This window comes from Scyliorhinus torazame, chromosome 11 (genome assembly GCF_047496885.1).
Source record: "Scyliorhinus torazame isolate Kashiwa2021f chromosome 11, sScyTor2.1, whole genome shotgun sequence".
In the NCBI taxonomy this organism is placed as follows: Eukaryota; Metazoa; Chordata; class Chondrichthyes; order Carcharhiniformes; family Scyliorhinidae; genus Scyliorhinus; species Scyliorhinus torazame.
In genome coordinates, this window is record NC_092717.1 from 59,013,473 (window position 1) to 59,026,305 (window position 12,833).

General features: G+C 46.4%; 2 protein-coding genes across 4 annotated transcripts in view; one reads left to right on the forward strand and one right to left on the reverse strand.

Moving 5' to 3' along the window:
• LOC140385300 (TPR and ankyrin repeat-containing protein 1-like) overlaps positions 1 to 5,000 on the reverse strand; it is a 218,146-nt gene extending 213,146 nt beyond the window's left edge. Inside the window, exon 1 of one of the 2 annotated variants that reach the window (XM_072467321.1) lies at positions 4,919 to 5,000. The gene's annotated coding sequence lies outside the window, so the exon portion shown is untranslated. The remainder of the gene's footprint in view (positions 1 to 4,918) is intronic. The other variant, XM_072467320.1, reaches the window with a different exon arrangement.
• A 438-nt stretch (positions 5,001 to 5,438) lies between these two features.
• The window catches only part of mlh1 (mutL homolog 1, colon cancer, nonpolyposis type 2 (E. coli)), a 124,808-nt gene continuing 117,413 nt past the window's right edge, over positions 5,439 to 12,833 (forward strand). For both annotated transcript variants that reach the window (XM_072467323.1, XM_072467324.1), the window contains exon 1: positions 5,439 to 5,601. In XM_072467323.1, the coding sequence (XP_072323424.1) occupies positions 5,489 to 5,601 (113 nt within the window). In that variant the 5' untranslated portion in view covers positions 5,439 to 5,488. The remainder of the gene's footprint in view (positions 5,602 to 12,833) is intronic.

Sequence of the window (12,833 nt, forward strand, 5' to 3'; positions counted from 1 at the left end):
TTCTGGCGAAAAGAGTAAATAGGGTGGTCAATAGGACTTTAAACTAGAGATAGGGGGAGAAGGGAAAGTCAGGGAACCAAGAGGTGAAGTAATCAGTGGGAAGCGTAGCTGCTTAGGAATACAAAAAAAGCACGAAAAGACAGAACTCAGGAGAGGTTACGATAGTCCCCATCCCACAAAATATGACAGTGTATGGAAAGGCTCAGTAAACCAAGGTCCACCACACTAAGAAAACAAAAAGGGACGGTCAATAGAGAATTAAAGGTGCTATATTTAAATGTGCGCAGTGTACGGAACAAGGTAGATGAGCTTGTGGCCCAGATTGTGACTGGCAGGTATGATGTGGTAGGCATCACAGAGACATGGTTGCAGGGGGTTTAGGACTGGCATTTAAACATCCAGGGATTCACAACCTATCGAAAAGACAGAGAGGTGGGCAGAGGGGGCGGGGTTGCCTTGTTAATTAGGAATGAAATTCAATCAATAGCACTAAACGACATAGGGTCAGATGATGTGGAGTCTGTGTGGGTAGAGTTGAGGAACCACAAAGGCAAAAAAAACATAATGGGAGTTATGTACAGGCCTCCTAACAGTGGCCAGGATCAGGGGCACAAAATGCACCACGAAATAGAAAGTGCATGTCAGAAAGGCAAGGTCACAGTGATCATGGGGGACTTCAATATGCAGGTGGACTGGGTAAATAATGCTGCCAGTGGACCCAAGGAAAGGGAATTCCTGAATGTTTACAGCAGGGCTTTTTGGAACAGCTTGTGATGGAGCCCACGAGGGGACAGGCCATTCTGGACTTAGTGTTATGTAATGAGCCAGACTTGATTAAAGACCTTAAAGTAAGGGAACACTTAGGAGGCAGTGATCATAATATGGTAGAATTCAATCTCTAATTTGAAAGAAAGAAGGCAGAATCAGATGTAAAGGTGTTACAGTTAAATAAAGGTAACTACAGGGGCATGAGGGAGGAACTGACGAAAATCGACTGGGAGCAGAGCCTAGTGGGAAAGACAGTAGAACAGCAATGGCAGGAGTTTCTGGGAGTAATTGAGGACACAGTACAGAGGTTCATCCCCAAGAAAAGAAAGGTTATCAGAGGGGGGATTAGGCAGCCATGGCTGACAAAGGAAGTTAGGGAATGCATCAAAGCAAAAGAGAAAGCCTATAATGTGGCAAAGAGTAGTGGGAAGTCAGAAGATTGGGAAGGCTACAAAAACAAATAGAGGATAACAAAGAGAGAAATAAGGAAAGAGAGGATCAAATATGAAGGTAGGCTAGCCAGTAACATTAGGAGTGATAGTAAAAGTTTCTTTAAATACATTAAAAACAAACGGGAGGCAAAAGTTGACATTGGGCCGCTCCAAAATGATGCTGGTAATTTTGTGATGGGAGACGAGGAAATAGCTGAGGAACTAAATAAGTACTTTGCGTCAGTCTTTACAGTAGAAGACATGAGTAATATCCCAACAATTCCGGAGAGTCAGGGGGCAGAGTTGAATATGGTAGCCATCACAAAGGAGAAAGTGCTAGAGAAACTAGGAGGTCTAAAAATTGATAAATCTCCGGGCCCAGATGGGCTACATCCTAGAGTTCTAAAGGAGATAGCTGAAGAAATAGTGGAGGTGTTAGTTATGATCTTTCAAAAGTCACTGGAGTCAGGGAAAGTATTGGAAAGGATTGGAAAGAGAGGATTGGAAAATCGCTGTTGTAACCCCCCTGTTCAAGAAGGGAACAAGGAAAAAGATGGAAAATTATCGGCCAATTAGCCTAACCTCGGTTGTTGGCAAGATTCTAGAATCCATTGTTAAGGATGAGATTTCTAAATCCTTGGAAGTGCAGGGTCGGATTAGGACAAGTCAGCATGGATTTAGTCAGGGGAGGTCGTGCCTGACAAACCTGTTAGAGTTCTTTGAAGAGATAACAAATAGGTTAGACCAAGGAGAGCCAATGGATGTTATCTATCTTGACTTCCAAAAGGCCTTTGATAAGGTGCCTCACGGGAGACTGCGGAGTAAAATAAGGGCCCATGGTATTCGAGGCAAGGTACTAACATGGATTGACGATTGGCTGTCAGGCAGAAGGCAGAGAGTTGGGATAAAAGGTTCTTTTTCGGAATGGCAACTGGTGACGAGTGGTGTCCCGCAGGGTTCAGTGTTGGGGCCACAGCTGTGCTCTTTATATATTAACGATCTAGATGACAGGACTGGGGGCATTCTGGCTAAGTTTGCCGATGGTACAAAGATAGGTGGAGGGGCAGGCAGTATGGAGGAGGTGGGGAGACTGCAGAAAGATTTAGACAGGTTAGGAGAGTGGTCCAAGAAATGGCTGATGAAATTCAACGTGGGCAAGTGCGAGGTCTTGCACTTTGGAAAAAAGAATAGAGGCATGGACTATTTTCTAAACGGTGACAAAATTCATAATGCTGAAGTGCAAAGGGACTTGGGAGTCCTAGTCCAGGATTCTCTAAAGGTAAACTTGCAGGTTGAGTCCGCAATTAAGAAAGCAAATGCAATGTTGTCATTTATCTCAAGAGGCTTGGAATATAAAAGCAGGTATGTACTTCTGAAGCTTTATAAAGCATTAGTTAGGCCCCATTTAGAATACTGTGAGCAATTTTGGGCCCCACACCTCAGGAAGGACATACTGGCATTGGAGCGGGTCCAGCGGAGATTCACATGGATGATCCTAGGAATGGTAGGCCTAACATACGATGAACGTGAGGATCCTGGGATTATATTCATTGGAGTTTAGGAGGTTGAGGGAAGATCTAATAGAAACTTACAAGATAATGAATGGCTTAGATAGGGTGGACGTAGGGAAGTTGTTTCCATTAGCAGGGGAGACTAGGACCTGGGGGCACAGCCTTAGAATAAAAGGGAGTCACTTTAGAACAGAGATGAGGAGAAATTTCTTCAGCCAGAGAGTGGTGGGTCTGTGGAATTCATTGTTACAGAGGGCGGTGGAGGCCGGGACGTTGAGTGTCTTTAAGACAGAAGTTGATAAATTCTTGATTTCTCGAGGAATTAAGGGCTATGGAGAGAGAGTGGGTAAAGGGAGTTGAAATCAGCCATGATTGAATGGTGGAGTGGACTCGATGGGCCGAATGGCCTTACTTCTGCTCCTATGTCTTATGGACACCCAGGTCCCGCTGTCCACTCCCCTCTCCCAATTTACAACAACCGTTCAGGTAGTAATTTGTCTTCCTGTTTATGCTTCCAAAGTGAATAACTTCACACTTATCCAAATGATACTGCATCTGCATTGATTTGCCCACTCGCCCAACCTGTCCAGATCGTGCTGTAGAATCTCTGCATCCTCATCACAGTTGCATCCCCATCACCCTCCCACCCAACTTGGTATCATCTGCAAACTTTGAGATATTTCATTTTGTTCCCTCATCCAAACCATTAATATATATTATGAATAGCTGGGATCCCAGCACTGATCCCAGTGGCACCCCACTGGTTACTGCCTGCCAATTTGAAAAGGACCCATTAATTCCTACTCTTTGTTTCCTCTCTGCCAACCAGTTTTCTATCCACCTCAATACACTTCCCCCAATCCCATGCGCTTTAATCTTGCATAATAATCTCTTATGCAGGACTTCATCAAAAGCCTTCTGAAAGTCCAAATATACCACATCGACTGGCTCCCTCTTGTCTACTGTACTAGTTACATCTTCAAAGAATTCCAACAGATTTGTCAAGCATGATTTCCCCTTCATAAATCCATGCTGACTCTGACTGATCCTGCCACTGCTTTCTAAACGTTCCATTTTCAAGTCCAGCTAGTTCATGATGCAGAGCGAGGCCAGCCGCGCGGGTTCAATTCCCATACCGGCTGAGGCTATTCATAAAGGCCCCGACTTCTCAACCGTGCACCTCACCTGAGGTGTGGTGATCCTCAGGTTCAATCGCCATCAGTCAGCTCTCCCCCTCAAAGGTGAAAGCAGCCTCTGATCATCTGGAACCATGGCGACTATATATTCACATTCCAATACACTGAGACAGTCACAACTCAGTTGGGCTGGTCATGTCACCAGAACATCTTGACTCGCTTACCAATGCATACCTTCTCTGGAGAGCTCGAGTCGGGGGGGGTGGAATGTGCTCTCACAGCGGTCAAACGAAGCACTACAAGGACGCTGGGAAGACTTCATTAGGGGTTCTGATATCGACATTGAGCCTTGGGCGAAGGTTTGGCACAACCAAATAAAATATGGTGCTGCCTCCTTCAAAAGCAAGTACATACCAGAAGTTGGGAGAAAACACAAGGTGGTAAAATCCTGTACCAGCAACTCACGCAAAACCCAGCTGTCTTCAGTATCCTGTCGTTTACAGCAGAACCTGCCAGGCCAAAACCGGCCTGAGCAGTCACCTCCATACCCACTGGAACCCTAACAAGCACCTCAGGTGATGGACATGGTCATCCTCACTTCCAAGGACAAACGAGAAGAATACTGGTTTTCTAACATCCTCACCTAAAACCAAAAGGAAAATTCTGATTCTGAGTGAACTGGAGTGTACCTGCTAACACAGATAACATTTGACAGATACAGTCCAAAAGTGGCATCTCTGCAGATGGAGGGTTCCCTCATTTGAAATGGACTTGTACTTCATTGGCGGCAAAGCGCTTTGGAATGTCCTATGATCGGGAAAGGCGTTAGATAAATGCTATTTTTTTAAATTCCCAAAACCAGAGAGACTTCCTCAGGATTTTCTAACCCAGTGAGACGGAGGTTCTCTGCTCTTTTTGGCTTGTTTTGCCCTTGCTCTTTCATTTTGCAACATGGTGATCTTCACATTGCAAATTATGATTTTTTTTTTTGCAGCAGGAACCTTTTCCAACTATTTTGCACGATCAATAATCATGTAGGTGGCAAAAAAAAAAGACTTTCCCGTTACCGTACCCAGTGATTGCATGGGAGACAAATCCTTGGCTCAGTTTTCTCTGCCACCACCAGCCTCTTCCGCCGATAGCGAGCAGGCGGATTATAATTGCCCGAGCGCGCGCTTCCCCCCCCCCGCCCCCCGTCTGCAAAGAAGCTGCAGTTGAAGGGGGCCGAATCCACAGCTCGATCCGGCCCGGTGATTGACAGCTGTACTCTCCAATAGTGTGGAACAGGCCAGTGATTGACAGATGGACTCTCCAATCAACCTGATCCTGACCTGGCGCTGAACTTTCCAATGAGGCTGGGGCGTATCCAGTAATTGGCAGTTGAATCCTCCAGTGGGATCGGTTCACGTCCAGTGATTGATAGTTGAATTCCCGAATGAGAGTGGCCCGGGCCCGGTAATTGACCGCTGGTCGCCCCAATGATAGCCGTCCTCTAGCGCTGATTGACAATGGGATTCTCCAATGAAAGCGACGTTCCCGTTCGGAAGGCGGGATTTCCGGGGCAGTAAGGTTCGGACGGGCAGTTGGTGCCCGCGCGCAGGCGCAGGTGGGGGCGGGTGATTTGGTCCCTGAGCGGGCCTGAATGGCGGATCCTGGAGTGATCCGCAGGTTGGAGGACACGGTGGTTAATAGGATAGCTGCTGGTGAGGTGATCCAAAGGCCTGCTAATGCTATTAAAGAAATGGTGGAGAACAGGTGGGTTCTGACTATAAGAGAAGCAACTAATATCCACAGAGAAAGGGCTGGTCACACAGGAGTTTCAGCAGCTTTATTCTTTACTATTTAGGCCATTTATGTACATGTAGGGATGTAGTTACTCCGAAGAATAAAGATAGATGGGTGATGGTGAGAGGTGCTGGGAGGAAGAAGTCAGTACAGGGATTCCCTGTGGTCGTTCCCCTTAGTAACAAGTATACCACTTTGGAAACTGTTGTTTTGGGGGGGGGGGGGGGGGGGTACTTACCAGGGATAAGCCATGGGGTACAAGTCTCTGGCACAGAGTCTGCCCCTGTTGCTCAGAAGGGAAGGGGGGAGGGGGAGGAGTAGAGCATTAGTCATTGGAGACTCCATAGTTAGGGGAATAGATAAGAGATTCTGTGGGAACGAGAGAGACTCACGATTGGTGTGTTGCCTCCCAGGTGCCAGGGTCCGTGATGTCTCGGATCGTATTTTGGGGATCCTTCAGGGGAGGGAGCAGCCCCAAGTCCTGGTCCACGTAGGTACCAATGACATAGGTAGGGATTCGGGGAGCTAGGGTGGAAACTTAGATCTAGGACAAACAGAGTTATTATCTCTGGGTTGTTACCCGTGCCACGTGCTAGCAAGACGAGGAATAGGGAGAGAGAGAAGTTGAACACGTGGCTACAGGGATGGTGCAGGGGGGAGGGTTTCAGATTTCTGGATAATTGGTGCTCATTCTGGGGTCGGTGGGACCTCTACAAATGGGATGGTCTACACCTAGACCAGAGGACTACCAATATCCTGGGGGGGAAATTTGCTAATGCTCTTCGGGAGGGTTTAAACTAGTTCAGCGGGGGATTGGGAACCAGAATTATAGCTCCAGTATACAGGAGGTTGAGAGTAGTAAGGTCATGAGTTAGGTTTCAAAGTTGCAGGAGTGTACTGGCAGGTAGGAAGGTGGTTTAAAGTGTGTCTTCTTCAATGCCAGGAGCACCCGGAATAAGGTGGGTGAACTTGCGGCATGGGTTGGTACCTGGGACTTCGATGTTGTGGCCATTTCCGAGACATGGCTAGAGCAGGGACAGGAATGGTTGTTGCAGGTGCCGGGGTTTAGATTTTCTGTAAGCTCAGGGAAGGTGGTAAAAGAGGGGGAGGGGTGGCATTGTTAGTCAAGGACAGTATTACGGTGGCAGAAAGGACGATTGAGGACTCGTCTACTGAGGTAGTATGGGCTGAGGTTAGAAACAGGAAAGGAGAGGTCACCCTGTTAGGAGTTTTCTATAGGCCTCTGAAAAGTTCCAGAGATGTAGAGAAAAGGATTGCAAAGATGATTCTGGATAGGAGTGAAAGCAACAGGGAGTTATGAGGGACTTTAACTTTCCAAATATTGACTGGAAATGCTATAGTTCGAGTATTTTAGATGGGTCTGTTTTTGTCCAATGTGTGCAGGAGGGTTTCCTGACACAGTATGTAGATAAGCCAATGAGAGGCGAGGCCATATTGGATTTGGTACTGGGTAATGAACCAGGACAGGTGTTAGATTTGGAGGTAGGTGAGCACTTTGGTGATAGTGACCACAATTCGATTACGTTTACTTAAGTGATGGAAAGGGATAGGTATATACCTTGGGGCAAGAGTTATATCGGGAGGAAAGGCAATTATGATGCGATGAGGCAAGACTTAGGATGCATCGTATGGAGAGGAAAACTACAGGGGATGGGCACAATTAAAATGTGGAGCTTGTTCAAGGAACAGCTACTGCGTGTCCTTGATAAATATGTACCTGTCAGGCAGGGAGGAAGTGGTCGAGCGAGGGAACCGTGGTTTACTAAAGCAGTCGAAACACTTGTCAAGAGGAAGAAGGAGGCTTATGTAAAGATGAGACATGAAGGTTCAGTTAGGGCGCTCGAGAGTTACAAGTTAGCTAGGAAGGACCTAAAGAGAGAGCTAAGAGAGCCAGGAGGGGACATGAGAAGTCTTTGGCAGGTAGGATCAAGGATAACCCTAAAGCTTTCTATAGATATGTCAGGAATAAAAGAATGAGTAGGGCCAGTTAAGGACAGTCGTGGGAAGTTGTGCGTGGAGTCCGAGGAGATTGGCGAGGTGCTAAATGAATATTTTTTGTCCGTATTCACACAGGAAAAAACAATGTTGTCGAGGAGAATACTGAGATTCAGGCGACTAGACTAGAAGGGCTTGAGGGTCATAAGGAGGAGATGTTAGCAATTCTGGAAAGTGTGAAAATAGCGAAGTCCCCTGGGCCGGATGGGATTTATCCTAGGATTCTCTGGGAAGCTGGGGAGGAGATTGCTGAGCCTTTGGCTTTGCTTAAGTCATCTTTGTCTATAGGAATAGTGCCAGAAGACTGGAGGATAGCAAATGTTGTCCCCTTGTTCAAGAAGGGGAGTAGAGACAAACCCGGTAACTATAGACTAGTGAGCCTTACTTCTGTTGTGGGCAATGTCTTGGAAACGTTTATAAGAGATGGGATGTATAATCATCTGGAAAGGAATAATTTGATTAGACATAGTCAACACGGTTTTGTGAAGGGTAGGTCGTGCCTCACAAACATTATTGAGTTCTTTGAGAAGGTGACCAAACAGGTGGATGAGGGTACAGCAGTTGATGTGGTGTATATGGATTTCAGTAAAGCAGTTGATAAGGTTCCCCACGGTAGGCTACTGCAGAAAATACGGAGGCATGGGATTCAGGGTGATTTAGCAGTTTGGATCAGAAATTGGCTAGCTGGAAGAAGACAAAGGGTGGTGGTTGATGGGAAGTGTTCAGACTGGAGTCCAGTTACTAGTGGTGTACCACAAGGATCTGTTTTGGGGCCATTGCTGTTTGTCATTTTTATAAATGACCTGGAGGAGGGCGTAGAAGGATGGGTGAGTAAATTTGCAGATGACACTAAAGTCGGTGGAGTTGTGAACAGTGCAGAAGGATGTTACAAGTTACAGAGGGAAAGAGATAAGCTGCAGCGCTGGGCTGAGAGGTGGCAAATGGAGTTTAATGCAGAAAAGTGTGAGGTGATTCATTTTGGAAGGAATAACAGGAAGACAGAGTACTGGGCTAATGGTAAGATTCTTGTTAGTGTGGATGAGCAGAGAGATCTCGGTGTCCATGTACATAGATACCTGAAAGTTGCCATCCAGGTTGAGAGGGTTGTTAAGAAGATGTACGGTGTGTTCGCCTTTATTGGTAGAGGGATTGAGTTTCGGAGCCATGAGGTCATGTTGCAGCTGTACAAAACTCTGGTGCGGCCGCATTTGGAAGGATGTGGAAGCATTGGAAAAGGTGCAGAGGAGATTTACCAGAATGTTGCCTTGTATGGAGGGAAGATCTTATGAGGGAAGGCTGAGGGACTGGAGGCTGTTTTTGTTCGAGAGAAGAAGGTTAAGAGGTGACTTAATTGAGGCACGATGATCAAAGGATTGGATAGGGTGGACAGTGAGAGCCTTTTTCCTCAGATGGTGATGTCTAGCACGAGGGGACATAGCTTTAAATTGAGGGGAGATAGATATAGGACAGATGTCAGAGGTAGGTTCTTTACTCAGAGAGTAGTAAGGGCGTGGAATGCCCTGCCTGCAACAGTAGTGGGCTCGCCAACACGAAGGGCATTCAAATGGTCATTGGATAGACATATGGACAATAAGGGAATAGTGTAGATGGGCTTTAGAGTGGTTTCACAGGTCGGCGCAACATCGAGGGCCGAAGGGCCTGTACTGCGCTGTAATGTTCTATGTGTGTGGATGACTATATTTCTAAATCTACTATTGGCAGTATTAAACTCTTGTGTGCCCACATGCGTGTTGATATTGGAAGTGCTTGCTAATAACACTGAGTGAATGTTCCAGGGATTGGAGTGTGGGCACTGTTCTTACTCGTAGTTCATCTGGACTGCGTAGCACGGTGTTTAGCACTGTTGCTTCACAGCTCCAGTGACCTGGGTTCGATTCTCAGCTTGGGTCACTGTCTGTGCGGAGTCTGCACGTTCTGCCCTTGTCTGCGTAGGTTTCCTCCGGGTGCTCCGGTTTCCTCCCACAAGTCCCGAAAAGATGTGCTTGTTAGGTGAATTGGACATTCTGAATTCTCCCTCTGTTTACCCAAACAGGCGCCGGAGTGTGGCTACTAAGGGATTTTCACAGTAACTTCATTGCAGTGTTAATGTAAGCCGACTTGTGACAATAATAAAGATTATTATTATTTGCTGACAGGGGAGGTGCTACCCATAAGACGTAGGAGCAGCAGTAGGCCATTCAGCTCATCAAGTCTGCTCTGCCATTCAATGAGATTATGGCTGATCTGATCTGATATATTCAACTCTTTCCCACCTTATCCCCATTACCCTCGATTCCCTTTCTGATTAAAAATCTGTCCCATCTCAGCCTTGAACATACTTACGACCCAGCCTCTACAGCTCGCATAGATTCACTAGCCTCAGAGAGAAGAGATTCCTCCTCATCACTGTCTTAAGGGACAACAGCGTCCCCGAACAGGCGCCGGAATGTGGCGACTAGGGGCTTTTCACAGTAACTTCATTTGAAGCCTACTTGTGACAATAAGCGATTTTCTTTTCATTTCATTTCTTCTTTGATTATGCCCTCCGGCCCTAGATGCGTCATCTCAGCATCTACCTTGTCAAACCTGAGAATTCTACATGGCTCAATAACGTTGCCAGTCATCCTTCTAAACTCCAATGAGTACAGGCCCAACCTCTCATAAGAAAAGAAAATCCCTCCATTCCTACGATCAACCTAGTGAAACTTCTCTGGACTGCCTCCAATGCCAGTATAAGGGGATTAAAACTGTTCAGTCAAACTGGAGGAGGTTGCACTGACATTACAGAAAGGGTTGAACAAGATGTTGCAGGTGAAACTAATGCTGGTAAGTATGAAGTGCTACACATAGAAAAGAGAAATGAGCCAACATGGGCTCCGTGTTTGGGAGTGTGCAGATGTAATATTCATAAATGTAGACTAAAATTTGGGACAGCCAAGTATGGCTGATTGGCCACCTGAATGAACACTTTCTGTTTTTTCAAGTGACAGCTGGATGGAGCAGTGGGATGTGTGATGATAAGATGATAAGTTTGCAAGTGGATGGAGGTTCCATCATCTAATAATAATAATCTTTATTAGTGTCACAAGTAGGCTCACATTAACACGGCAATGATATTACTGTGAAAATCTCCTCATCGCCACACTATGGCACCTGTTCAGGCACAGAATTCAGAATGTCCAATTCATCTGACAAGCACGTCTATCGGGACTTGTGGGCGGAAACCGGAGCACCCAGAAGAAACCCAGGCAGAGACGAGGAGAACATGCAGAGTCTGCACAGACAGAGACCCAAGCTGGGAATCGAACCCGGGTCCCTGGCGCTGTGAAGCAGCAGTACTAACCACTGTGCTACCGTGCCACCCATCTCCTTTGTCAATTTATGACACTTCATGACACAACAGGAAGTGGACTATCTATTACCAGGTTCAAATGGAGACAGAGCTGCATGGTTGGATTGGATAACATAAGATATGAATGAACAGGTCAGTGGAGAGTGAAGCAAGCTGTCTGTATTCTGCACGGCAGGGTTTGTATCAAACAATTAGAATTGATGAAAATTGGATTTCAGAAACAATGTTTTCAGCCAACAGAATAAAACTTTAAAATGTAACATCCTTATATTATCAGGCAGTACAGTCCTCGTTTCTCATTTGCTAACTATACTTTTTCACTATCAGTACAGCGCGAGTGAGGAAGTGAGCCAGCTCTGCATTTATATTTGCCCTGTAGTTGCATTTTGTAATTACAAGACCATGGGACAGGCTGTAGCATGATTTCCTTTCCTACAGACCAAGTGGTGGATTGTCCATTGCTGGGATTCCCGATCGGGCGGAGGATGGAACATCCTGCGAAAAAGAATTTGGCGCCGTTGCAATGCTCCGATCCCTGCCGGTGGTCTCAGCGCACTACCAACCCCAAGGTGGTCGGAGAGATAAGTAACAGGCTAGAAGCTTGATTCAGCCCCCTCGTCATTATGCACCGAGCCCCACCGTTGGAAATCCACCGGGTGGGCTTTGATGCAAGTTTGCCCAAGTGTAGCCCTGACGCACTGGACCCCGAGCTGGTTCAAGATTTGCATTTCAACGGCTATCTGGGGACTCAGCCTTGTCAAGTGTACTTGGCTTTCAAGGAAGCCTGTGACACTTATAAAGCTGATGTTTTGAACATTTTGTTCTGAGGCAGCAGATGTTAGAGAAGGATAAGTGCAAATGCAGTGGAGATTTACCAGAAAGTTCCCTGGGCTGGAGAGTTTTAGAGATTTAAAAAGTGCGGGAGCTGCGAGTCGGAGCGGAGATTTAAAAAGCGCGGGAGCTGCGAGTCGGAGCGGAGATTTAAAAAGCGCGGGAGCTGCGAGTCAGAGCGGAGATTTAAAAAGCGCGGGAGCTGAGAGTCGGAGCGGAGATTTAAAAAGAGCGGGAGCTGTGAGTCGGAGCGGAGATTTTTAAAAAGCGCGGCCTAGTTTCGGGAGCCTTGGAGGAGGAGGAGCAGTCTCTGTCAGGGAGAGAACCTGAGAACATCTAAGACCCTCAGAAGGTAAGTAAGTGATTTTTACTCATTTTTACTTTTATTACCTTTTCAAAGTGTGCGTGTGTGCGCGCGTGCGTGCGGAAAAGCTGTGACCTGAGTGGCTGGTTGGGAATCTACACTAAATTTAAAAAATGAAGCATTGGTAACTAATTAAACATAATTACTTAATTATAATTTAGAGGGGTACCTAAGCCAGAGATCGGAGAGTACTATATTTAGCTTTCACTTTTATAGTAGAAATCTAGTGCTAGGAAACAGACAGTTAACAGTAACTTTAAATTTTTAAAAAAACTTTTAACTTTAATTTACTAATTAATTGACGCAATGTCAGTTAGAGGGGTGCAGTGCTCTGACTGTGAGATGTGGCAGGTCCGGGAGGCTTCCAGCGTCCCGGATGGCTTCATCTGCAGAAAGTACACCAAACTGGAGCTCCTCACAGACCGCATGGTTCGGTTGGAGCAGCAATTGGATGCACTTAGGAGCATGCAGGTGGCGGAAAGCGTCATAGATCGCAGTTATATAAATGTGGTCACACCCAAGGTGCAGGCAGAGAAATGGGTGACCACCAGAAAGGGCAGGCAGTCAGTGCAGGAATCCCCTGTGGTTGTCCCCCTCTCAAACAGGTATACCCCTTTGGATACTGTCGGGGGGGATAGC